The sequence below is a fragment of the Ailuropoda melanoleuca genome, chromosome 4 (genome assembly GCF_002007445.2).
Source record: "Ailuropoda melanoleuca isolate Jingjing chromosome 4, ASM200744v2, whole genome shotgun sequence".
In the NCBI taxonomy this organism is placed as follows: domain Eukaryota; kingdom Metazoa; phylum Chordata; class Mammalia; order Carnivora; family Ursidae; genus Ailuropoda; species Ailuropoda melanoleuca.
Genome location: NC_048221.1, coordinates 55,864,630 through 55,892,175, shown reverse-complemented (window position 1 = coordinate 55,892,175; position 27,546 = coordinate 55,864,630). Strand labels below are relative to the sequence as shown.

General features: G+C 49.6%; 1 protein-coding gene and 1 pseudogene across 1 annotated transcript in view; one reads left to right on the top strand and one right to left on the bottom strand.

The window, feature by feature from the left end:
• Window positions 1-4,185: 4,185 nt before the first annotated feature.
• The window catches only part of RUVBL1 (RuvB like AAA ATPase 1), a 40,262-nt gene continuing 16,901 nt past the window's right edge, over window positions 4,186-27,546 (bottom strand). Inside the window, 9 exon segments of the mRNA XM_002917633.4 lie at window positions 4,186-4,572; window positions 5,747-5,761; window positions 5,763-5,836; window positions 10,258-10,360; window positions 19,258-19,456; window positions 20,891-20,954; window positions 22,733-22,882; window positions 23,689-23,778; window positions 27,261-27,412. Of these exon segments, the coding sequence (XP_002917679.2) occupies window positions 4,413-4,572; window positions 5,747-5,761; window positions 5,763-5,836; window positions 10,258-10,360; window positions 19,258-19,456; window positions 20,891-20,954; window positions 22,733-22,882; window positions 23,689-23,778; window positions 27,261-27,412 (1,007 nt within the window). The 3' untranslated portion in view covers window positions 4,186-4,412.
• Window positions 12,308-13,173, top strand: LOC109489373 (annotated as a pseudogene).

Genomic DNA, 27,546 nt, shown 5'->3' with positions numbered 1-27,546 from the left:
CCGCCGCGCCGCCCATTGATCGCGCCGGGCCGGGGCCGGGGGTCAGCGCGGGCCGGGCCGGCCTGACAGCCGCATCCATCGCCGCCCAGACGCGCGCTGATGGCGGCAAGGGCGGCACGGCCCGGCCATTAATCACCGCGCCTGCCGCCGAGTGACGGGGAGGGGCGACAGGGCCAGTCGGGCCGACAGCCAGCCCCCGGGGCCGGCCCACCCCTTCCCCGGCACCCGGCCCTGCTGCGCGCCTCTCCCCGCACCCTAGGCTGCCCGGCCACCCTACACCGGCCTCCGGCTGGTCCCCGGGGCCCCGCCGTCCCGGATGAACGGGAAGGGGAGGCGTGGTGAGCGCCCAGCAGGGGGGCCCAGGTGGGCACTGTCCCCTCCCGGCGGGACGGTTTCCCAGAGACCAAAGGGAGGGTTGGCCTGGCGGAACGGTGGCTATTGCTTGGCTGGAACAAGGGGGCAGCCGTTTCTCCCCTCTGGTTGCTGCAGCCCTGGCTGGGCCTCGGGGTTGGGCGGCCCAGGGGCCCAGTGGGGAGCAGCACGTTGTTTTTGGAAGTTGCGGACACCAAGGGGAAAGCTCATGCCTTGACCGATTCTCTTTTCTGCTCCAGAGCTTGTGTGGCCCTGAGCGGAAGCTGGTCCTTCTGGGCCTAACAGAAGGGTCCAGCCACCGGGGGTTTCTAGGCCTTTTCAAGGGCCTACCGCCTGAGATAGGGAGGGATGGAGCCTAGTCAGCTTCTGCCTCCAGTTGGACAAACTGTGACCTTCTCTTCTCCCAACAGGGACAGGGATTGGGAACTCTGCTGAATTTTAGTATCCGGAGTGCCTGACGCAGCCGCACACCATCTCACCATGTCCCCACGTCCATCTAATGGGATACGACTGCCCCCACCTCACAGATGAGGAAACCAAAGCTCAGAGGACCAGAAGGGACTAGCCTCATCAGGACCAAGAGCCAAACCCAACCAAAACCACGTCCCTGTGTGTCGTGCCCCCAGAACCCGGTTGCTGCTGGGTCTCACCTGTCGCCTGTCTGGGGCCCCTCAAGAGCCGGAGCTGCTCGGGCGCGACCAGCTGCCCATCCCAGGGCTGGCCATGGGGGGCGCTGAGAACCACCCAGTGACCAATGCTTGCCGCTTTCCTGGCAGAAGCCTGCTGACCCTGGGGTCGGATACGGAGGCCAACAGGGAGTACACCCCCACCATTGCACAGCTGTTTTATTAGAAAAACGCTGAGGAATGTTTGCTAATTGAGAAGTCCCTTTCTGGTGTGACACTACCATCTATCTGTTCAGTCCTAAAAACAATATCCTACGAAGCAATCTGGGGAGTGCACCCTAAGAGCTGTGATGGTGGGAAGGCATTTGGGCTGAGAAGAAGGGGGACGAGGGGTCTTCCCAGCGAGGGCTGGGGACATGTCTTTCAGGAGCCCTTCCAGCATTCATTCACTCGCATCTCTCCATCTCCAGGGCCATTAGCACAGGATCGGGGAGCTGGGATTTACATGCAAACACTCCTTCCCTTCAGCCACCCAATCGGCTTGCCAGGAGGCCCCCCGGGGAGAGCCTGGGCCCAGAGCTTGGAATACCAGCCACTTCTGTAACCAGCCCCCACCCTGACTCACTTTAATATTACAACAATTTTTCACGCCGGAGCTGAAATAGTGCAAAAAATGGGGCTGCTGTAATTGTTGTTAGATTGTGTGTCAGCCTGATAAGATGTAACAAATATTTTCCTCCCCACCAGGGTCTGTTTCCCTCTTGGTAATGGATGGAGAAACTTCTCATAGTCGGCGAGGGATCGGTCGTAAAAACTTCGCCTGGAAGATTAATGTAATAATCACAGGCCTTGCTAGAAAAAATAGGAGGAAAATTAAAATAACCCAACCTTCGTACCTATCCAGAACCATCGCCCTCACTGGAGCACAGATGAGCGAGGTGGGCCAGCTCCCTGGGCACCACCAAGGCCAAGATCCCTGAGGAGCTGGAGCAGGGGGCTGTGACCACAGCCCGCGCCCCTCCTCCGCTGCACTGCTCTGGCCAGCGGGTTCCCTGAGCGGCTGGGAGGACTCTGTCCTCACCTGTGCTTGACAGGTCTGCCAGCACCACTGCTACTACCCTACCCCTCAAACACCGTGGAAGGTTTGGGGCCTGGGGAAAGGGGTCCCGCTGGGGCAGAGCCTGCTCCCGTGCTCTGGGGCATCTTAGGTCACTGTCCTCACACCTGACCCTGCTCGCCTCACCTGCCTGCTACAGAGATCTTGAAGGCTCCGCCGACCACTCAGCACAGAGGAAGGCAGTACAGCCATAGCAGTTAGCCATAGGAGCACGGACTCCAGCCAGTCTGACTGCAAACGCTGGTTCCACCTCTTACTAGCTGGCCAGGTGACTGACCCTGCCCTAGTCTCCTGGGGCTACTGTGTGAGAACATGGAAGGAAAGGGCTCTAGTACCTAATAGCTCTTGCCACACCTTAGGTGTCATTCTTCTTTGCTACCGTGGCTTGTGCTGGGAGGCCAGAGGCACAGGCACAAGGACAGAGGATCTGGGCAGCCCAGGCAGGCTGCAGTGCTCAACCCTGACTTCGGGAAGCGTCTCACCATCCCCCACGGGACCTGGTTTCCTCCCCCCCCCCCACTTCCCCTAAGACCTCCATGTAGGCACCGCCCTCAGGGTCCAGGCACAGAAGATCCATTCTGACAACAGGGATTAGCTGGGGCCTCCTTGGGGTGTGAGTGTGGCCTGGGGACCCTCGGAAGGCTAGATGGACGCCCACAGCGTGACCTCAACCCTCCTGCCTGGAGTGTCCTGGACATGCTCAGGTGGGTATCACTCATGGGACAACAGATGTGCCTGCCCCACAAGGCCTTCATGGCTGACTGGGATGAGAGCCCTGACTGGATCAAGAGACCCATCTTGGTGGGTCCCCTCTCTCGTCCACTGAGAGCACAGAGGCCCTGTGCATGTGGGCAGAGAACCAAACGACAAGCCTTTACTGAGGCACCGCTTCTGTGGCTAAGCCAGCCGACGAGCACTGGGCGGGACAGAGGCAGAAAGCTGTGGTCATCCTACCAGGCAAGAATGTTCCACTGTGGTGTCTGTCATCAGGGCTGCCACTGCCTCTTCCTCTCGAGGGGCTGAAAGTCCCACTCAGTGGACTAACAAGTCAAAGGGACACAGGAACTAACCGAAAGAACTCTCAACGGTCAAAGCTGGACCAACCTGAGCCACAGAATAAACAATGTAGTATTGGATTATAACCGCAAGTGTATGATAAAAATCCCTGAGCCATACCGATATAAATGACTGAGTAAATACACAAATGGGAGAGAATGGGGAGAAGAGATACGTCCTATGCAGAAGAATTCCAAATAATTTATGTAGATACCCAGCCCTCAGAAGATGGAGCAGAGGGGCGCCTGGGTGGCTCAGTCGGTTAAGCGTCTGCCTTCAGCTCGGTCATGATTTCAGGGTCCTGGGATCAAGTCCCGGGTCAGGCTCCCTGCTCAGAGGGGAGACTGCTTCTCCCTATGCCCCTCCCTCACTCCTCATGCACACGCTCTCTCTCAAATAAATAAAATCTTAAAAAAAAAAAAAAAAAAAAGGAGATGGAGCAGAACTCCCCAGCCTCACGTGTGGGCTGTGCTTAGTGACTCTTCCCAAAGACGACACCATGGAGGACGCGCACGACCACAGCCAGGGGACCGCGGCCAGCCATCGCTGTGATGGCAATGGCACCTCTGTGGTCTGCCACCAAGAACCCAAAAGCCCGGGTGACCATGAGACACACATCAAACCAACCCCGCTGCGGGCTATTCGACAGAACGCCTGACCAGCACGCCTCCCTCCGTCAAGGTAGCAAAAACAAGGAACGCGTAAGGAACGGTCGTAGCCACGAGGAGGTGAAGGAGGTATGATGGCTAAATGTAACGTGGCGTCCTGGGCGGGATCCTGGGACAGTGAGGCTGCTCGGTAACCCAGGAAAGGTGAGTGGGGTACGATAACATATTAATATTGGCTCGTGAGCTGGGACGCTGTGCCATACCAGCACCGTAGGATGTTAACAGGGAGGAAAGTGGCGTGGGGTGTAGGGGAACTCCCTGTGCCATCTTCACAACAATTCCGGAAATCTCCAACTATTCTAAAATACAAAGTTTATTTTTAAAAAATTGAGAGAGGTCATCAAAATAACCTACAAGGATTTATTAGAAACCATGCCAGGTGAGGCAAGAAGGTTCCTTCAAAGCAACTGCAGGAAAAGTTAGGATAATTTAAAAAGAAACACCTTCCACACTGAACTGGTGCTGCCCACCATGGCCGAAGGGGGACAGAGCCCAAGCGCAGGGCGAGCCTCCCGCTCACAGGCGACACTCAGCCAGGCGCGCCGCAGTCTCTGGCAGAACACCTCGGCCGTCTCATTTCATGTACTTATCCTGCTGGTCGGCCAGGATTTTGGCCGAGGACTTGGCATCGTAGAAGAGCTCACTGATCTCCTCGACGTGCTCTTTCTCGATACTGTCCTTCCCGTTGATCTTAGCCAGCAAGTTGGCCGGGGTCAGCAGCTGCACCGAGTACCTAGAGTGACAGGGGCCAGAGCAGACGTGAGACGGGCCACGGGTGGATGCGCCCTCACCACACCAGCAGGACCTGCCGCCGTGAACCCCTCAGAGGAAGGCAAGTCACCAGCATGACACATCCTAGCCCCCAAATCTCTGTCAGTCTAAAAGTCCTCTGGAGCTGCTGTAACTGCACTGCTACTTAGAAGAGGCCACAGGGGGGCCTGGCTGGCTCAGTCGGTAAAGCGTGCAACTCCTGATCTCGGGACTGTGAGCTCGAGCCCCATATAGCGGGGGGTAGAAATTACTTAAAATCTTTCTGGGGCGCCTGGGTGGCTCACTTGGTTAAGCATCCGATTCATGATCTCAGCTCAGGTCTTGATTTCAGGGTCATGAGTTCAAGCCCTACGTGGGGCTCTACACTGGAAGTGGAGCCTACTTAGAAAAGTAAATAAAACTCTTTTAAAAAGGGGGGGGGTGGACCACAAACTGTGGTGCACCCAGGTGCAGGCCAGGAAGGCTAAGGCCGGGACTGGGACACTGCACATGGCAGACAAATGAACACACAGCCAACTAAAAGCACGTTCCCCATACAAAGGCACGGGACTTTTTTTAGAGTACTGCTCCACCCAAATAAAACAGCTTGCAATTCTGCCTCAACCTTGGAGCAAGGAACAGGCTCAAAGGGAGATGGAAATAGGCACTGGTTAGGGGCTGTGAGGTCATGATTTCCCAAGGAGAGGGACATCCTGCAAGCAGCTGGCTTCAGACCACTAGTGAACAGTCGGGAGAGCCTCCTCACCTGCACCCCCTCCCTGCAGCCTGGAGAAGAGGGCCGGGGGAGGGGCCAAGCAGGGCCCAGCCAGTGAGCCGTCTGCCTTGAACCCTGACCTCTGTGGATTGTCCCTCGCCTCCGCCAAGGAGGCTGGGAAGCTCTCCACACAGGGGAACATCTGCCACAGGACAAGGGGACCTAACCTGTTACTCTAGCCCTATGAGCACCATACCCGAATAGTCTGCATTCTAAATCACAGTGCCCAGAACAAGACCCATCACAGCAGTGAGGGCAGACAAGATCCTGTGCCCTGGGAGAGGGACCCACTTTACGTCCCAGAATGGGCCCTCCAGTGGCCCCACAGGGCCCTTGGGCAGACACCCGCAGCTGGAGAGCAGCCCCAGGCAGACGCGCTCACCTCAGAGTCGTCTTTACCGATTTCCCCCAGGTGGTTCAGCGCCTCCTCACTGATGTTGATTCCTTCTGTCTGGGCTCGGATTTTAATGATCTTTTGGAGGAGAAAGACCATGATCAACAGTGATCTTAAGTGTCCCCTTTATCAAACGCTTTAAAAACGACCTTGTCCCATAAGTCTTGTCCCATATCATCGGTGCCAAAGAGGCCCAAACCTGAGCTGGAGGGGCAGAGAGCTGGCGTCCGCCCAGGACCGCTGGCCCGGCACACCTCGGGGTGCCAGCCACACCGCGTTCTGCGTGAACAGCTTACAGCCAGAGCTCACGGTGACTAGAAGGCAGCGGGTACCCCTGAAGGCGTGCGCCAGGGTGGCTCGGTTCCTGCCTCCCCAGCCTCCCTAACACAGTCCCTAGATCTAGAGAACACAGACCCCTCCGAAACCTGCCAGGGCTCCCTCAAGGGCTCTAACCTTCCTCCCCAGCATGGGCACCACCACCTATAAGCACTCAGGCAAGAAGAGACATTTATTTGCTTGATAAATACGATGGTTAAATAAATCAAAAAAGTTACTTTTTAAGATTTACCAGCCCTCATAACATCACTGAGAGATATCTAATCTATCACGAAGAGGCTGACGCTTGTCGCGGTGTGAAGATCCTGGTGAAGCTGGAGGGGAGGCAGGCTGGCGGCGGGGCCGCTGTAACACACGTGGCCCCAGGATCCTGCAGGCGCACCAGCACTGAGTGATAAGGGGCAGCCGGGATAATGATGTTGTGTGTTGGGGAGCCGAGATAACTCGAGGACTTCGAGCCTCATATAATACAGGAATTTTTCACTTTGGCAGCTTCGTAAACAAGATATCAAGAAGCCCTTGTTTAAATTAAAGCCATAAAAACACCCGAGGTAGAGGCATAGGAAATGGGAAAGACTGAGCCCCCGGCTAAAGCCTTGCAAGGGGAAGAGAGGGACCACAGGTTCAGAAGCTGGACTCTTCACACCAGCCCTGTGGCTCTGAGGCAGAGACCTGCTGGGGCAGGCAGCTCAGCGTCTGGGAACTCCGGTGAGGGCAACACACATGCCAGCTGTTATGAACGGGAAAAGTCCTGCTCTGGAGGAAAGCCAGGTCTCATAGAACCGGACCAGGGCCGGGGCCAAGGTAGACGAGGCCGCACGAGCCAGGGCAGATGGCCCATCTGCCGCAGGCCACTGGTGCTGCCAGGACAGAGGGTAGGTGCTCACAGGGAAGGTTCATTTGGTCCAGAGAGACTCAAAACTTAGACTTCTGTATGAAATGTCCCAATTTCTAAATGTTGGCAACTTGTTTGAGTCATTCGCAATCACAGTACTGGCTACACAGAATTTGTCGTTCAGCTAGTGGGCTGCCAGGGTATGACCTCTGTCGAAAGACTCTTAGCTTGTGCATGAGGAGTTCCACCGTCTAGGGGCTAAAGCTGAATGCTGCCGAGAAGAGGGAAGTCATTAAGGATGGCCCAAAAAGGAGCAGGAACGGAGATCCCTGCTCCTGGCTCCAACCACAGGAGTCCCTCTGACCGCAACAGCCAGAGCTAGACAGGTTTGCGCTCTAACAGAAAAGGGCTTTTCCCTGACAGCTGGGGACTAAGGAAACCTCCAGGTCCTGCCAAGAAAAATGTCCTCTGGGGGACTTCGGAAACTCTAGGGAGATGCAAATACTGAATCCGGGAGCCTGGTCAAGGAGAGAGCTTCAGCCCAGAGCACTGGGCCTTCAGCAAATGGCACAGCCTTCAAAGTCGGGCTTCAAGAATGTCAGGGCTGCTCTACGAGAGAGAGAGAGAGAGAGAGAGAGAGAGAGAGTGCGAGCAGGTCAGAGCAATCCCAAGAGCTCCTGTTTCAGACTGCTCGGAAACGGACAGTTCATAAATTAGATCTTTAATCATTTAATAACCTGCAGGGATAGTTTATGAGGGTGTCGGCACTGATGGCAGACTACACAAGTTACGTTTACTTTGTTTTTTTAAAAACCTACCCTAGGCTCCAGTAAAAATGCTGAGGTTATCCCCTGAACCCACCAGAACAAAGCAATGCGTGTCCTGGCAGCTGGTCTGACCTCTGCTCACCCAAGAGAAAGCCTGAGAAGAGGGCCTCCTGGGACGCCTGGGTGGCTCAGTTGGTTTAGCGTCTGCCTTTGGCTCAGGTCGTGATCTCTGGGTCCTGGGATCGAACCCCGCACTGGGTTCCTGCTCAGAAGGGAGTCTGCTTCTCCCTCTCTCTCCCCCTCTGCCCCTCCCCACTGCTCGCTCTCTCTCAAATAAATAAAATCTTAAAAAAAAAGAAAAAAAAACAAAGAGGCCCTCAGCCAGAGGCACAGTGCAGAACATTCCAGGAGAGCTCAGACCCTGTGCTCCAAGATCGAAAGGAGGCAACAAACGTGAACTGGCTCTGAGTGGGGTCCCAGCTCCATAGCTTATTTCTGTAACCACAGGACCCTTGTTGTTCAGGAGCCTCAAAGCCTGGTTACTGGGAGCTGCTGTAAGGCTCCCAGCGGGTGACGGTGAACACCTGTAAGCCATTAGGAGCTGTAACAGTAACTGCACTAGAACAAAGGATGGACAGCCCAGTCCCCTCCGTCGGTTACTGTCACTTAGTCCTCACAACAACTTGGAAAAGAGACAGCGGACCTTCCAGAGAACGAAGAAGGCCAAGGATCACAGAGGTGCACTCAGCCACAAAGCACCTCGAGTGGCTGGGGCTGCCTCTCCTGGCAGGACAATAAGGATGGGAAGGCAACGAACTTTTCCTTTGCTCCTGCCTCCCTTCTGTTCAGTGAATGCCTTGACTTCAACCTAGCATTCATCCAGGAGCCAGAGACCATGATCTGGTGACAGGGTCCCGGCCATGGACACTGTGTCCCAAACTGTGTGCCCGTGGCCACCCTGCACTGTTACCGCTCTGGCAGTCTCCAGCTCCCTACCTCACGACGACGACTGGCAGGTGCTGGTCAATAGCAAACGTCAGTGGGGCCGGGCTTGGGGTAGGAGGGCACCAGGGAATGCCCCAGAGAGGCCGTCACGTTTCCAAAAGGAAGGGTCCCACTGACAAACTGCCACAAGGAATCCACCCCCAACTGAGCTATTTCTAGCAGGTGGGAGCTGGTGGCCCAGTGATGAAGAACATGGGCTTCTGGACCAGGCAGCTGGGACTCCAGTCTGTCAGTCCTGTCACTTACTGGTCACTGACAAGCTTTATGAACTTGCATAGGCAAGGGGGCCTGGGTCTCTGCGTCCTCATCTTTAAGAATGACAGTGATAACAGCTCTCCCACCTCACAGGTACTGGGGATCAAATGGAATCATGTTGGCTAAGTGTGTCCACAGGCCCAGGATGACATCCAACAAAGAGGGCAGGATGTCTCCTTTCTGTGAGAGGAGAGGGCAGGACCCATTGAGACATCAGTGCGGCCCAGTCCACCTGGTCTGTGGCCACACGGACCCCGCAGTGAGAGACTACGCCGGCAGCGAGACCCTCTGGCGCAAGGGTGGGTAGGGCAAGAGCACAGCAATGCTCCCCAGTGGGACACCAACCTAGGGTGCAACCCGCCACTGAGCACGTGGCCTGGGCTCTGCACCCAGGACTTGCCACTCAGCGACCGAGCCATCTACCAAAAGAGGGTGATCAAGGACTACCTGGCAATACCAGGGCGGGGACTAGAAATTCTAAGTGTAAAGTGCCTGGGCATGTGGCACTCCAACTCCAGATCGAGCAAGAGACGAACCCTGTGGGGAGAGCTGGGACGGTGTCCTTGGGGTAAGGCGCGACCGCAGACACCTGTGTCTTCTCCCCCACTCAAGCCTAACGCAAATTCAAGCTCGCAGGGAATTCTGAGCATACGCTGTGTCACGTACACCTCCTTCAGCCTCTTATAGGTTGGTTTTAGTACCACCACTTCCAGGTGCCCCTCTAAGCTGCGTGACCCTGCTTCACCATCATCTCTAGGGCCTCCAAGCCCCCAGGAAACCTACCACTAGTCACGCTCGTTGCAGCAGATAGGCTCTCGCCCCCTCCAGGTTCTATGCCTAGTCGCAGCCAGCCTGCTGTGGGTTCTGGTGGGATGGAGCACTTGGCTTTGCCTACTCAGCAGAAGAGGCCTCGGACAGGGCCCAGACACTAAGAGTGATCACTAAATCATATCTTATCATCTCTGTCCTATAGCTGGTGGCCTCCCTAATGGCTGTCATCAAGTAGATTTTTTCACTATCCCTTTCCTTTATCAGTATGGGTAGAGTAGAAGCGACAAAAGCCAGGACCCACAGACAGCTACAGTTTGGGGACACCTCAGGCAACGTCTTATCAGCCCACCCATATTTCTGACGGGAGGACTGAAGCTCTGGAGTACTGTGACTTGCCCAAGGCCAGCAACTAAGCGCCAGGATGGTGGTGGGAGCCAGGTCTGCTCTGTGGATGCCTTTCCGCACAGCATCAGGGAGCGCTGGGAGTAGATGAGGGGAGGAGAGGGAAGGGCGGGGGAAGGGCGGCTCACCTGTTTCATCTCCTGTGGGGTGTACAGCATGGTCCGAATGATCATCACACGGTCCAGAAGGTCAAGAGGGATCCCGTGAGGAGAGGTGATGTCCTCAGTACCCCTGCAAGGCCCCAAATCATCACATCACCCAGGCCTCTCTAAGACCAGAAACGGGATACTGGCAACACGGCTGAGGTAATCACAATGACAAAGCAGGCAATTCATATTCTGAGTCCACTCATGACCCAGAGTGAACCAATTAACGTTCAGGTGGCATCAAAAACAACTTCATTATTTAAGCCAATATCAATACAACAGGAAATTTGGGAAAGAAGAAAAAAAAGGTCACCTAAAATCCTATTAAAAATATTCATATAGATACTGACCAAATTTTCATACAGATGTCTTTATAAATCACACTAACTGTGTAGACTTTTTTTTTGCTTTTGTCCATGTTGCTTCAGTCTGAACAACCCTGATCAAGAGGGCACGTGGGTGGCTCAGTCGGTTAAGTGTCTGCCTTCAGCTCAGGTTGTGATCCCAGGGTCCTGGGATGGGGCCCCGCATCCCCACAACGGGCTCCCTGCTCAGTGGGAAGTCTGCTTCTCCCTCTGCCCTGCCCCTCCCCACTGCCTGTGCGTGCACGCACTCTCTCTCACTCTCTCTCAAATAAATAAAATCTTTAAAAAAATAAATGACCCATCAAGTATTTTCCTTAACCCAAACCATTGGGCATTTAGGTAGTTTCCAATTGTTGCTATTATTAATGATTAAACAATTTCATACATACAGCCATGAATATTTCCTCAGCAACACTCAGAATATCTGCTACAATCCTGAATATGTTCGAATGAATGAGTGAACTAATTTCCACAGCTACATGAGTGATCTGATCTCAGTACATTGTAGCCACCACAGGATATTCTAATTCTTAAATGTTTTGCTGCTTTAATGGTTTAGAAAAAGAAAGGGTGACGCTTTGTTTGAATTTACATTTCCTTAATTACTAATGAATTATTTGAATGTTTCCCTCATATCCATTAATTATTTTCTTTCTTTTTGGGAACTGTCTAATCATGTCCTTTGTGCTTATTTTTCTCTTGAATCCTTAGCCAAGCCATAGGAAGAGCGGCCCAGCAGAGGAGCCCTGCCAACACAGGAGGCCATGAGACACCAGCTGCCCAAAAGGATGCGTGCCCAGCAGAGCTGGTAGCACACAAGGTCGGCTCCAGCCTCTGTGTCTGAAAGCCCAACGTGCTGTGTGTTCCTGCCCAGCCTCCGACAGTCACAGCAGCATCAGGTCGATGTCAGCACGGACTCCGGCACTCCTAATCTTATGCCAGACTGCAGAGTTTATGGTCATAACTCATCAATAGAACAGAGAACAAGGCAGGTCATCTGGATTTAGTTGTTAATATTACCAAAATACTCAGTTTCAAATATAAGTGAGCATTCAAGAATACAACTTCAGTAAAGAAATCTAGCTGTTGAAATTCTATCCAGTCAGCTGAAGTATAAATGCATCCTTACTATTGCAAGCATAAAATGCTCCGACGCACGCTACAACAGGATGCTAAGTGAAAGAAGCCAGTCATAAAAGGAGAGATAGTGTAGGATTCCACCGGTAGGGAATATCTAGAGAAGGAAAATTCATAGACACAGAGTACAGTGGAGGTTACCAAAGGCTCGGGGCAGGGGAAGATAGGACTCACTGCTTAATGGGCACACAGTTTCTGTTTGGAGATGGGAGTTTTTAAGATAGGTGCTGGGCATGGGTGTACAACTCTGTGAATATGATTAATGCCACTGAACTGCACGCTTAAAAATAACTAAAACTGCAAATTCTGTTACAGAAATTTTCCCAAAACAAAAACAATTCAAAGAAAGAATAAAATGCTACATTTAATGAGTAATTGTTAAATCTAACATGACAAACAATCAAGAGCTTTTAAAATAAATAGGGAAATAGACGTAGCAAATATAAAGAAAACTTTAGAGAAAATGAATCTTTTCCACGAAAAAATATTTCTAAAATAACAAGGAAGACTTATAAAGATTAAATTCTACCATGATTCAACTCTCAGTATTTGGAATGCTTACAATCTTCACATTCAACAAAATAACCTTTGAAAATTACAATTCATTTTTAGATATCTAATTCTGTTTAGGTGATAAGTTTGGTTTTTTTCAAGTTCTACTTTGGATTTCTCTTGGGAATTCTTTAAGAGATCTCAACTTTGCCATGTTAAAATATCCCAAACTCTGAACACTTGTGGTAAATCATCTTTGATTCAGACGTAATAACAAAGATAAAAAGTCTAAAGAAGAAAAGGTTAGGGGCGCCTGGGTGGCTCAGTCAGTTAAGTGTCTGCCTCTGGCTCAGATCATGATCCCGGGGTCCTGAGACTGAGCCCCACACTGGGCTCCCTGCTCAGCGGGGAGCATGCTTCTCCCTTTCCCTCTGCCTCTCTCCCCAGCTTGTGCTCTCTTTCTCTCAAAACAAATAATAAAACCTAAAAAAAAAAAAAAATTCTTAAAAAAATAAAGAAGAAGAAAAGGTGAGAGGAAAAATGAAGTACTCTCTAATCAAACTTCAACATTTCTCAGGGGGGCTTGAGCCAAGGCAGACGAGTGGACTAGCAGCAAACTGCCAGCACCACAGAGGAGCCCCTGGGTCTCCACAAGGTCAGCCTGGATGAGGGAACTTACGTGAAGATGAGAAACGACAGAGAGCTTCGAGACAGATTATATGCTCAACATTTAAATATGGTATTAGGAGATGTGGGAGGGGCTGTGACTACTATAGAAATTAATGAGGACACATGCGAAGAGATATGTAAATCAACAAAACAGCATACTGTGATGCTCTTTGTCCAGGGAGATGGTGTTGTACTAGTTGCCCCTCCATTGAGAGTTGGCTGAAACAAAAAATTGATCGTGTACGGAACACAAGAGAGTTTGTATGATTGCCTCCTTAAATACAGAAGACACTCAAAAGAGAAAACTGCGTAAATTTTGATATTAAGAACCAAGGATTCTTCCACTCCTGAAATGAGCTGATTTGCAGATAAGCTACAAATTCTTTTTATTTTTTTAATATTTTATTTATTTATTTGAGAGAGCGTGAGACAGCACAAGCAGGGGGAGTAGCAGAAGGAGAGGGAAAAGCAGACTCCCTGCTGAGCAGGGAGCCCAATGCAGGGCTCGATCTCAGGACCCTGGGATCATGACCTGAGCCGAAGGCAGACGCTCAACCAACTGAGCCACCCAGGCGCCCCTAACCTACAAATTCTTAAGCTAAAGGGCATCTTTATTTTTTTCCAACCTTTCCAATAAAGTTGTTCACCAAGATGCAGAACTCTTTTTCAGGAGTTGATCTGCTCCATTGTTTTTTTCATATAATTTCTGATTTTTTTTCTTTAAATTTAATTTGATGTTTCCTTTTTTATGCAAAAAAGGAAAAAAAAAATTCTTACAGTTTTGAACCCACAAAACTAAAAATTTAAACAAAAAGATCGCTTAAAGACTACCAAGCATTTTTTAGGAATTAGGCCAAAGCATTTGTCCAAGTTATGAATCTTAGGTACAAAGTTTCTTTTAGAAAAAATATTAACGGGCACCTGGGTGGCTCAGTTGGTTCAGTGACTGCCTTCAGCTCAGGTCATGATTCTGGAATCACAGGATCAAGTCCCCCTTCCGGCTCCCTGCTCAGCAGGGAGTCTGCTTCTTCCTCTGACCTTCCCCCATCACATGGTCTCTCTCTCAAATAAATAAAATCATTTTAAAAAAAAAAAAGAAAAAAAGAAAACATATTAGTAAAAAGTGGTTTCTGGGATTCTATTCTGCAAGAGTAGAGGCTCAAAAGGCTTGCTAAGTGGGCAAGGGAATGGAAGACCCTATTTACCAGAGCTCCTGCACAGCTGGTGAGCCCAGAAGGAGCTCTCAGTGCAGAGCAATCATTGTTTGACAAGGCTGCCATAACTGTCGTAGTAGATTATAAAATTGCTATTAATAAACTGTAATAATTACATTTTGGCTAAAATGGCAGATTTATTCTTGTACCCAGAGACTAATTTCTGGCTTTGGTGTCAGCCCAATATTGATTTCACGATTAGGCCATTTGACAATTGTTCAAACTGTGTTAATGCCATGCCTCTTCCAGATATAGTTTTGGGCTGTGACGCCAGAGGCCTAATTCTCCTTGGAATCCAATATGGTCTATCTACAGGAACAAGATCACGGCACTTCTAGAAATGTATCATATAGCTACACCTACAAGTGGAAAGGGTTGACTCATTTGTGAATGTTTCCATCCTACTACAACTCAGGGCTCCTCTGCTGACACTTGTGACACTGTGGACCAAATAACTTTTGTAGGGGCTTCTCCTGTGCACTGTACGATTTCAGCAGCGTTTCTGGCCTCTACCCACCAGATGCCAGTAGCACCGAAAGTCGTGACGAGTCAAAATGTCCCCAGATGAGAATGACTGCCTGACTACTTCTTTATATAACCTTGTGGCTGCAGGGACACAGATACCACAAAGCTTGTCCAATGACAGAAGGAGCCGTGGAGAACACATCTCTGGGTAATGTGAAGGGTAATTCCCATAAGTCCACTGCACCCTGGCTCTGTGGACACAGGCAGAGTGCTAAGAAGAAAACCATTTGCTTTTTTGATGAGGTTGCCAAGACAATTCAATGAAGAACAAATGGTCCTGGGACAGCCACACATCTACATGCAAAGGAGTGAAGACAGACACACCTCTTCCTTATACTATACACAGAATTAAGCACAAATGATCATAAACCTAAATGTAAGAGCTAAAACTGTAAAACTCTTAAAAGAGATCACAGGTGTAAATCTTTGTGACCTTAAATGGTTTTTCAGATATGAGACCAAAAAACACAAGCAACCGAAGAAATAACAGAAAAACTGAACTGCATCAAAACTTAAAGACACTATCAAGAAACTGAAAAAACCACCCACAAGATGGGAGGAAATATTTGCAAATCATACATCTGGTACAGGTCTAGTATCCAGAATACATAAAGAATTCTCAGAATTCGCTAATAAAAAGACAACCCGAATAAAAAAAAAATGGGCAAATGATAGTAACAGATAATTCTCCCAAGAAGATTTACAAATGGCTGAGAAACACACGAAAAGATATTCAAAATCAATAGCCAAAAGCAAATTAAAACTACAGTGAATTACCATTTCACACCTCTTGGAAGGCTAAACTATAAAAGACGGTAGGTAATAAGTGTCGTCTAGAATGTGGAGAAACCGGACCCCTCAGACACTGCTGGTGAGAATGGTTGAGCCACTGCGGGAAGCAGTCTGGCAGTTTCTTGAAAAGTTAAAAAGAGTTCCCATCTGACCCAATAATTCCACTGATAGGTATGTCCCCAAGAGAAAAAAAAACCAAAGTCTACATAAAAAGTTGTACACAGATGCTCAGGGCAACATTATTCATAACAGCCACAGAGTAAAAACAACCCAATTACCCAAAGTCCATCAACTAATGAAAGGGTCAATGTACTATTAAATATTCCACATTTTGGAATACTATTCAGCCTTAAAAACCAATTAACACTGACACAGGTTACAACATGGATGGACCTTGAAAACATTATGCTCCGTGAAAGAAACCAGGCACAAAAGACCACAGGTTGCGTGGTGCCGTTTATATGAACGGTCCAGAGAAGGCAAATGCATAGAGAAAGCAGATGAATGGCTGCCAGGGACTGGGGAGGGGGAGGGGAAACAGTTGGGGGGGTGAGGCGTGGCAGCAGGATAACTGTTGACGGGCATAGGATTTCTTTCTGGGGTGACAAAAATGTTCTAAAATGGATAGTGGTGATGGATGCACAGCTTTGTGACTATACTAAAAACCACTGAACTGAACACTTTAGACGGGTGAATTATATTGTATGTGAATTCTATCTCCATAAAGCTGTTTTCTTAAAATGTGCCATCTTCTGCCACAGAAATACACTGAAGGGAGACCACACTGCTTCTTAAGTCTTGCACTTTGGTGCAACAGTGACTTGTGGAGAGAAACTCCTACAAAGACTCCTTAACCCCAGGGAGCTATTCCCCACAGGAGAAGAAGACCTCTCAAGTCTGAGGAGCTGGGATCAAGGCCAAGCTCTCCTTTAATGGCTGAGGGTCCCGGCCCAGAAGGGACTTCTTAGGGTGGCAAGGGAGGGCGGAGCCAGTGCAGCTACACCTTCCCTGGCACCAGGGGTGTTCTCTCTTCCCAGGAGGAGCCTGAGGCCTCAAGGTGCTCCTGCAGGAATGGCTCCCCCTCCCCTGTGCACAAGGAGACATGGGAGACATGACCTAGAGGAAGAGGGGGCAGTTTGCACTTTCACAGCCACCCCGACAGTGGTGGCAGTGACCTGCACCAGGTCAACCCCTCTCTGCCCCCCACACTGACCAGAGACACTGCAGGAGAACAGGGGTGACAGGAACTTTAGAGCCAGCCGACCCTCAGGCCTGTGGCCCACTCACGTCACCTCCCATGTGAGTGGAAAGAAGGTCAACTGCCCACAGAATCGTCAGGGTGCTTGAGGTTACATGGGGTGACCTATGTAGAGTACTGTGGGCAGTTTCTGGCACAGAGGAAGCCCTCAGTTACAGGGAGCTCCCTCCCTCCTCTTCCCTTTCCTTTTGAGCTCTGGAGGTCAGATATGGGTCTGAAGGGCAAAGAAGCCCAACAGCTCTCTCCAGGAATAAAGTCTACTGGGAAGCAAGTCAGATGCTGTCAATACCGTGCCAATATTCCAGAAATTTCATCACTTCACATCTAAACCAAATCTTGTTGGGAGCATGGGCTCTGAAGTCCAACACCCTAGATTCAAATCCCAGACTTACTTCTGAGCTATATGACCTTGGCCAAGTCCCCCATCATGGTAGAGGCTCGGTATCCTCATCTGAACAGTGAGAACACCAATCCCTTCCTCAATAAGCTGATTTGTGACCAGCAGTGTGCACAGAAGGTGCACAGGAGGAACTCCTCAATACATGTTGGCTATTATTTTTATTGTTGTTAATTTCACATTATTCTCATTACTACAGCCAAATTCCTACTAGCTACTAGCGCTTCGCACCAAAACCCGCATCTAGAGCATACAACCCAATTCTGGTTGCTTCAGCAGAGCCGCAGAAAGCGTCACACTCCGACCATCTTCCTCCCACTTGGGTGACTGCAGTCTGGCAGCAGTGGGCAGCCACAGCCTCTAGCAGCCCTTGATGAAATCTGTCTGGGGGAGCTGGGGCCACGTTTCCCAGGTTTCAGGCTGAACAGAGCTCCACCCCCACTGGACATGTTCTGAGTTCAGAACCATCTTCCTGTGTACTTTTTCCTGGGTGGGACGGGTCTGAGAGAAGGTACTCTGAGTCCTAAGAGTCTGCTCCTATCAGAAGCTGCCAGGCTCCATGGGCATCCCCTGGGCTGGGCTACCTGCTCTGAGGAAGAGGAACCTGTTAGCAGAGCTCCCCAGAAGGGGGCGCCATCAGTCCGGGCTGAGCCTTTCACCAACTTTCAGACTGAAACCAGGCCTGACCAAAGCAAGCAAAAATCCACGCAAAGCTACAGAGTCTGTGCAGCAGGGATGCCAGGCTCACCGGGCACCAGGCCACATACCTGGTTTCCAGAGACTGCCCAGGTAGCCAGCTCCTCTCACCAATGGCTGGCCTGGACCTGGAACAAGCTGCCTTCTCCCCAAGAATGCAGAAAACACCCGTGATGATGATCTTCTCAAGACACCAGTACAAGGATTCAAGGAGTGACTATAAGCTACTGCCACATGAACTTGAATCATGTAAGCAAGTCCTAATTCTGAGCCAGAGCGATCACCTGAGAGGGGAACTGCCCAGAGCCAGCAGCACAGCTTTGGAACAATTTCAATGGAGACAAAACTCCGTCAAGAGCCAGTTAACTCCTGGATATGACCTACCATCATTCAGAGGCAAGTCTAGGTGAATCAGCAATTTGGGTTCCTAACTTGGTCTGGCTCCAGCTCCGTGCTGAGATAACTCATGGGCCTTAGGGTCTCTTTCCAGATTCCTACCACCCCTGCTGCCAGGACCATGCAGGCTCCAGAGCTCTGTTCTCCCACTCTACTCCTCAGCAGGCTTAAAAAGGGCTCCTCGCCACCCTGCTTCATGCTCCAGCACTGCTGGGACCAGGCCCCGACATTCAAACAGGAGCACAGAAAACCAAAAGAGCAAGAAAACTACCAAGTACAGGGCCTTTGAGAGCTGGGAAGACAGTGTGTTCTCTGAGGCTCATCTGCTCAATTGCAGAGTACTCAGGAGAAAAAGAACCTCAAGAAAGTCCCCTGACCCAGCCCTAGACCCATCCTGGCAGGGTGAGCAACATGCGGGTTATGTGCCTTCCAGGCCTCCACATCTACCCTTCCCAAAGGCAGACCTAAGGGTAGGGGTAGGGGTAGTGGTGGGGGTGGGGGTAGGCACCGTGTGGCTTCAAGAAGGTCTGGGATAGAGAGAAAATACTGGTTTTGTTATTGGCTTCATTATCATTACGAGATCCGGGTCCTCGTCCTATCTTTATCTTTACCACCAGGAGTTACTCTGTCATTTTGTTTCTTCATCTAAAACACAAAGCTAAGAATACTTACCGCCCACAGCTAGTATGAGGATAGAACTTAACACATGTAAGGTCACCCAAGGCCAGCCTGTCTGACCTTACCTTTGCCCACTCCAACGGAATGACCAAATCACACCACACTATAACCCCAGAGACCATGTGGGAGCCCCTCATATTTAGTAACAGGGTGGCTGTTGCCTTAGGTAGCCATGATGGAATGAGGCTGATGCATGAACTATCTGTGAAGACGAGCCTTTGGCAGGTTTCTCTCAAAATGAACATGATCTCCCTTCATCTCCATCCTGACTCACAACATTATGGGTTGAAAGTGATCCCAGAGGAAAACATGAACCCAGAGGGAATGTGGAAAAGCATCATAGCCGGCAGGGAGCCACCCTACCTGATGACACAGTTGCCTCGGTTGGATGCAAAGATGACGATGGGGGCGATAGAAGATTCCAGGGCCCGGTGCAGGTAGGTGAAGCACTCGATGTCCAGCATGTGGACCTCATCAACGAAGAGCACGCCTGGAACCAGCTCAGCAATGCCCTGATCAATGTACTTATTCACCACCTTGTTAATCTCCCCTCGAAGTTTGTCTAGGAGACAAGAAGAAGAGACAGGCAAGTCAGGTGGGGAAGAGGTCACCTTTTCTCCTCTTCCCCCATCCCAACTTGATCCAAAGCCAAGTGTGGGGCCCACTTTTACTGCTAACTATATGACCCCAGGCAGGTTACGTCCCCACTTCAGTGTCATGATCGCTGGAAGGAAAACAGGAAGAAGGACCACAGAGAAGTCACAGAACTGGCAGCTTCCCCTGCCGACATGTTCTGTTAAGTCTGTAAATGGCTTTTACAGTTTTGCGTGTCTTCACAGGGGCATACACCCCCCAGTCACGCTCTCCACTTTGCCTTATTACTCACACCTAGTGCCCTGCCACATCCCAGAGACACAGAAGTTGGGGAGCCCTGCGTGAAATTAGTTTTCATATGCAAATGTTCCTGTTCTGCACTCAGCAAATGACCCTTTCTTTTGGTCCTGTGTGACAAAGCTTAGGTTAATTAAATTTCAATCAAGTACCTAGATGAAGGAATAGGGTGCTTGCAGAGTCCTCTCTGGAAGAAACCTGTGAGGAGTGCAGGTTCAGAGGAAAGATCCAACCTAAGAGTTCTAGAGAGACAGGTCTCTCAAGAGTTACAAGAGACCACCTGAGGTCACAGTCCTCATTCTCCAAACCAGCTCCTGCGCTATCGTGAGGAGGGAGCTGCTCACAAACACAGAACACGAAGATCGGACGCTGCACCTTACACCAAAGCTAGGAGGCAGGGATGGTCAGAAGAGGAGGTCGTGGTCAAAACCATGAAAACACAGAAAATGCTCTTGGTGACTCTATTAGAAAGGTCTCAGATCATTCCACTGGCTAACATGAAACAGATCACAGAGGCTTTAATGTTTAGCATTTTAAAGTGACAGAGCTATAGGTGGTGCTTGGAAAAAAGAGAGATGTACCAGTTGGGAAGAGAAGCAAGGTAAACTATAGGTCCACAAGGAAGCAACAACACTCCTGCCATCTCTGGGAAGTGCACAGGAAGCTGAGCCGGGCGGGCTGGGAGCTGCCTTGCGGCTGCAGGACACAAGACCCAGACCGAGGCTGTGGAGCTGGCTGTGCTCGGGAGTGCTCTGGCAGGAGCTATCCTGCACAGCTGGAGTGATACCGTCCACTCTGGGACCTCGAAGGGACCAGACAGTGTGATGGCCTCCATCTTCAAGGATGAGCGCAAGGCCAGTGAGTGCGTCCGAGAGGCTGCGCCGGTGCTCAGGGCCAGGCAGCCCATGTAGCCTTCTTCACAGCTGTCTAAAGCAGCCACGGACTGCTCGGGTGAAGTCAGGCTCTGAATGATGAGAAGAAAGAACCTGTCCCAAGGCATTTCCTGAGGTCCGAGGATTCACTCAAAAAGCCTCACACAGTACACATCGGAATCCAGGCCCCTATGGTTCTGGTTCTTGCTCGCAGGTCTTGCTATTTCTCTTACCTGTGATTTCTGTCTTCTTCGGCTTCATTAACTGGCCCATCATAGACAGGATGTCTTGTCCCCCCTGCAAAACAGAAGACTCACAGAGTCAGTGCCTCTGCAAAAGTCTCAACACCACCACCATCATACTGCTTCCCATTGTCAACTGGACACAGGGTCCTAGGTGCGGAGACCCCAGGCACCCTCACTGGAAAGCGTGAGGAGCTTCTAAACACAGAGGAATTTTTAAGAGGTTCCCCTTGGCCTGCAAGAAGGAGCACAATTTCTTCATGGGAAGTACCAGCTCTGTGGGGCCTGCCCCAATCTCCTTTTCCAGCCATAATCCTTTTCTGATCCCGCATTCCCTGACTAGCCACAAAGGACCACGCCCTTCTCTGAGCACCTATGCTCTTGCACGAGTCAATGCTTTTGCATATTCTAGTCCACCTGCCAGGAAGCACAGCCTCTTTTCCAGGAAGCTCCATTTACCAACATTCAGGTCAAACGCCCTCATGGGCCATCTGATGCCTACCCTCTGCCGATGTTCTGGTTCCTTTGTGGACTGATGGACTGTTGAGGGAAGTGCAAGGACGTACTTATCTGTGTACCCACGTCTCCTCTCTCTAGACTCAACTGCACAGTCACATTCAGCAAGTCCTGCCCTGGAGCTGCTTGGTCAGGAGAGTCGACCCTGCAGGAAGGTCGGCGGCTAACAGGCTCACCACCCCCCACCCCACGCCCTCCCGCCAGCCCCTCCCAGTGCGGTCTGCGAAAAGAGGTGCTGTTCTGTCATCTGCCTAGCAGCTCGTGATCCCGTTCTGCCAGGCCCTGGGACAGAGGTGGAGGTGCTCACTAAATGTTCAGCAAAAAACGTAGCGAATGTTTCCCGAGAACCTACAACATCTGATCCTGCAGGGTAGGAACTATTATGTCCTCTTCACAGAGGAGGAAACTCAAAACCAGAGCGCACTAAATCACAGAAAACCCAGGGACACTAAGTGACTAATGGGAGGAGCTCATTAGTGTCGGAGTGACAAAATCCCTGACTTCCAACTCTCGGCCAAACACTCTAACCAAGGCGAAGGCTCCTGGGAGGCTGGTTTGGGGACAGCTGTTCCACACACTGAGGGACCTCTTGGTCCAAAACAATTCTTCAGCAATCTCTTGGCCAAGGCTGTAAGGGGCAAAGCACCCAGGGATCAAAGTTCAGGTCAGAAAGCCTAGTCCCTGCTAGGGAAGAGGTGGACTCTCGTAGGATAAAGAGGAAATCAAACTGAAAGACTGCCAGCAGGGGAGAGTTGGCGTTTCAAAATCACACATTTTGCAGAGACATCGTACTGTCATACTGTACTTCCCCCGCATTTTACTAGTCAAGGCCTAAGTACCCACCTTGTCGGCACGAGGAGCAGACACAACTCCCGCTCCGAGCTAAAACAACTCCCGCTCCGAGCTAAAACACTGAAGAGGCTGCTAAGCAGGGGGAAAGACACATCTTTGTCAGGCTTTCGGAAATCCTGCAAAGGGCTCCAAGAACACTCCTGCCCTCCACCATTAACACCCAGAGAATCCCGGGCGTGAGCCCACTTGCTGGAGGGAAGCCACAGAAGAAGCTGGCTAGCTCAGGGCCAGAGGCTTGGCTGGGATAAGAAACAATACACATGAAATCATCTGTGACTAGAGCATTTGAATTGGAACAAAGGAGTCCCTCGTAACTCATGTCGATGGTAATTGCTGAACATTACAGATAGAAAAGGACCGTCTGCCCTAAGAAATGGCAGCAAGACTCTGACAATTCATTCCCAGAGCTTCCGTGCACACACAAAAGGGCTCGTGTGCCAGGTCACGTCGGCATTGAGGCCCTACCTGCGGCCGTGCGTTGGCCACATCCAAGTCGTGCAAGGTCACGTCCTGGATGATTTCTTTCTTCTTGTGCACATCCCCCTTTGGCAAGGGGACATACTCTTCAGCTTCAAGGTCAAATTCTGTGGCGTAGGTATCACACCTGCCCTGCCTCTGCAGAAAGAAAGAAACCTGAGTGCCCGGTGAGTGTTCACTGCCAAGTCCCCAAATGGCACAGTGCTAAGTGAGATAAAAGTCTCAGTTCCCAACTGCGAGCCTGACAGCCTACTCGACAAACTCCAAATACGCCCCACGCCCCCACTGCCAAGAGAAGGAAGCTATCTGCTCATCACTGGGCTCCAAAAACCCAGTTGAAAAACACCTGATACTTTCTCCAAGAATCTTTTCCCCCCTCTCTTTCTTTTAACTGTATGCAATTCCTGATAAAGGGCAAATCCAGTAGATTAACTGGAGACAGAGGGAGCTGTTCAGACTCTTTTGTAGGTGGGTGATTTATCGTATGATATGAAGTATTATGCTCATCCATTAAACAGTGAGGAACACTGTACAGGACACTGAAAATCAGATATAAAAAGAATGCCAACTAATGCAGCATTCCTTTCCACATGCATATATCTTGGGAAGAAAATACCAAAGAGATAAAAGGAAGATTAAACGCACTGCACACTTCAATTTGAAAATGACTACAGTTGTTCTGCTTTCTCACCCGGTACTCCCCCTCTAAACAGGCTTTAGTATTTTTCGAACAGACTGTCTATTTTAATCATGAGAAGGTTAAAGAATGAAGATAAAGGGGAAGCAAACTTTATTCAACATAAAGGGGCAACTGCTGACCTTCCCCCAGCATCCCACCAGACGCCAGCCCCTCCCTGCATCCCATATCCCCTGAAGAAAGCACCCCCCAGCACCCCCACCCCCTGTCACCTAGGCCTCCTTGTGCAAACCAGGCATAAGGTTACCTTCACGGCCCCGCTGTTGGCCTCAATGTAGATCACATCTCCAGCCTCTACTCGCTCTTTCTGCAAACTTTCAAAAATGCTGGGGTCCAGCTAAAAAAAAAAACAAACCCAAAAACATTTGACTCAGGGAACTGTAATACATATTGTATCTATTTCCGACATGTTGTAAGGTACCTTTCCACAAGAGACTCGAGGTAGATAATGACCGTATGGAGAAAGCGTATCTGTGGGGGGGTGGGGGTATGTATGCGCGTCTGCGGATGTGTCTGTGTGTATGGACGTATGAAACAACTGGCTTTGGGAACGTGTGTCCTAGAGACAGCTTGAGAGTGAGTGTACCCAAGGGGAACGCAAGGGAAGACCTATTACCCTCCTTCCTCTTACTCCTGAGGTCGCAAACTGGCAAATATGGCTCTCACTGCTTTTAGGTGAGGTCCACGCTGTCCGTGGGACCACAGGCCCTAAGACCATCCCCTTTTGAGATTGCTCTCCCTGCTTCAATTCTTCTCCTCCTCACCTCGGGAGGGGTAGAACTTCCTGCATGTGAAACACCCACTGGAACCTGCTTGCTCTTCGTGGCTGGCACTTGGCAGTCCTATGATTTTGGACAAGACTCTCTGACCCTCAGTTTCCTCATCTGTACAACAGCACCCAGGTGTAAATATCCAGAGGGAAACACAAACCAAGCCTTTTGATTCAAATCTGTGCCTGCTCCCTGGAGCCTGCCTGCTTATGTCTCCAGGAAAGAAGAGGAGCGCATTTTTGACCACTGCTTCTCTCCTGATCGTCCAAATTCATGCTACCCTTAACGTTCCAATATTCTAGGACAGCATCTTTTGTCAGGAATCAGGATTTAAACCTAAGTTTCTCTCTGTTAAACTTCAAGGAGAGCTGTTTTTCTCAAACTTTATATTTTATAATGTGAAAAAAACTTAGGCTTTGTCTCAAACAAAACTAAAGAGTAAAAACTCAGGGCTCAGTGAAAGAAGCCAGACACAAAAGAACACATGCTGTATGATTCCATTTACATGAAATGTTCAGAAAAGGCAAATATATACAAACAGAAAGTGGATTAGTGGTTGCCAGGGGGTGTGGGTGGGAATGGGCACTATTGTCAACAGGCAGGAGGTTTCTTTTGGGGTGATGAAAATGTTCTAAAATTGGATGGTGGTGCGACCTATACCATTCTGTAAATAGATAAAAATTCCTTGAGTTGTATGCTTAAATTGGTGAATTTTATTTAAAATTAAATCTCAATAAAGCTGTTAGAGACAGTAACCACAGGAACATACCCGGGGCTCTGCGTCACTGGCGGGGTGGGGCCTGGCAGCCTCCTACAGCAGAACAGTGCTTGGTAAGCCCCTGACGCAGGGCCTGGCATGAGGGAGGCACACGATAATGATGGCAAGTATGGTAATTCTCCTCCTTCACGGTTCAATACCTACACCAAGTATCTGAGCTCTGTTTGTCCAAATATCTTGTACATATGCTCAAAGTAGCTAGAAGTACTCATTTGGGAAGAAAAAAAATTCATTTTCTCTTTTATGTTATTTTCTTGAAGAAACTGTGCAAAGCAGCCTAGTGGAGAACTGAAATGTAAACTGCGTGCCTTACTTCAGCTCTCCTACACTGGGGAGTACTCCTTTTTTTTTTTTTTTTTTTTTTTTGCCNTTTAATATCGGTTAATTTCCCAAATGAATTGACTGAAGACGTAATTACTGGAAAAGCGGCAGATCCTACCAAGAAATCTAATTAATACAGAATGGGAGAGATGAGGGGGAGGTTTAAAAGAGATATTTGCAGAGGCAAGCTCCTGAGATGGAAAACCTGTTAGGAAAAAGAAAAATGACCCTCTGAAGAAGTGACATTTTTATGATCTCCATAAAGCAGTGACCAAGAAACCACCTTACAGAATCAAAGAACCATAAAATCACAAAGAGTGAAGATGGAGAAATTATATGGTCAATCTACCACAGTTCACAGATGGGCAAACGGAGGCCCAGAGAACTCAACTTACTCCCAAAGGTCACCAGAAAGTTGGAGGGCAGATAGCATAACAGCTGGGACTCAGAGAGTCTGCTCTGCCACTTAACCAGCTGTGCGAGCCTAAGATAACTGCTTAACCTCCTGATGAAGCCTCAGTTCCTTCATCTGTAACATGAGGGAAATTACACACATGGGCACACATACACGTAGAAAGCTATACATGACAGCAGATGAGATATTTGTTGAAGCACTTAGCCTGGGCCTGACACATCCAGTAAATAAGAACTATGATGCTATTATAATTATTAAGATATTGTTTATTATAAATAATAAGGCAANACAGCAGATGAGATATTTGTTGAAGCACTTAGCCTGGGCCTGGCACATCCAGTAAATAAGAACTATGATGCTATTATAATTATTAAGATATTGTTTATTATAAATAATAAGGCAAAGCCTACAATCCCAATTGCTGCGTTTCTCTAAATGAAGGCTCTCACAGTAACAGCTACCACGTCTTAGATAACCAGGAGCTATCCCCCAGAGCTGCAACTTTTATATCCTTCTAAGAACTCTACAAGATAGGCAATCATTATCCCCATTTAACAGATAAAGAAACTACTGCTCAGAGATTAAGTCACTTGCCAAAAGCCGCGCTGTCAGCAGCAGAGCCTGGTCTCCCGTTCAGACTTTGCCCGACTCCAAACCACACTCTTCCCCTGGGCACCCCTGCTACCAGCATCCCCAAGGTTGACAGGACAAGTGTCTGAGGAAGGTAATGGAAGGCCTCCCACACTGCCACCACTATGGCTTCTCCACAAAGCCCTAGCCTGAGCAGTCAACCACTGAAGCCACTACAGGTTTCTAGGCCCTGATGCATAAAAAGGAACACAGTCAGGAGTCTGTGTTTGGCCCCTTGGGATGTCCATCCGTCATCTGTTATACAACTCTTACCAGANTTTTTTTTTTTATTTTTTTATTTTTAAAGATTTTATTTATTTATTTGACAGAGATAGAGACAGCCAGTGAGAGAGGGAACACAAGCAGGGGGAGTGGGAGAGGAAGAAGCAGGCNCAGTCAACCACTGAAGCCACTACAGGTTTCTAGGCCCTGATGCATAAAAAGGAACACAGTCAGGAGTCTGTGTTTGGCCCCTTGGGATGTCCATCCGTCATCTGTTATACAACTCTTACCAGATTACTCAATGCTGCTTCTTTCTGTGAGCATGAACAATGATACCTGAAACATTAATCTGCAGGTTCAGAGACAGGCCCAGAACCTCTGACACATGGTCACAATACAGGATACAGGATGGCAAAAGGTAGACACGACTAACCACAAAGCTCACGTTTTAAATTCCTAGGAGTCAATGAGAAAAGAGCTATCTTTTATTGGGTCTTCTGTATACTCGCCCTATTCTAGGTACTGTTTAATACGCATAACATCCCCAAACAGCCCTGTGACGTATCATCACCCACAGTGTACAGAGAAAAGTGGGACACAGAGAGGTTACAACACTTGCCCAAGGCCACACGGTGCTGAGAGATTCTGAAGCAAGACAAAAGAGTCCACACATAGGTACTCACTTTCAACTGTTTGGTTCCTTTGGCCGTTTTAAGTCCTATGATCACATGGCTAATGGTTTTGCCGTACCCTCCCATGGGGTTCTCTGTCTCACATGGAGTCAGCTCTGTGACTTCGCCTTCATAAACCTCCTTGGTCTCCTTTATCCGCAGCCCTGGAAGAGATGGCAGGTGAGCCCTGGTGAGAAGCAGCATTTTCTCTCACATATTCATATTCTCTCTCTCTTACTCCTTAATAGCCTTTTTAACCACAAAACTTCCATGTCACCAAGACTGACAAGTCAAACTT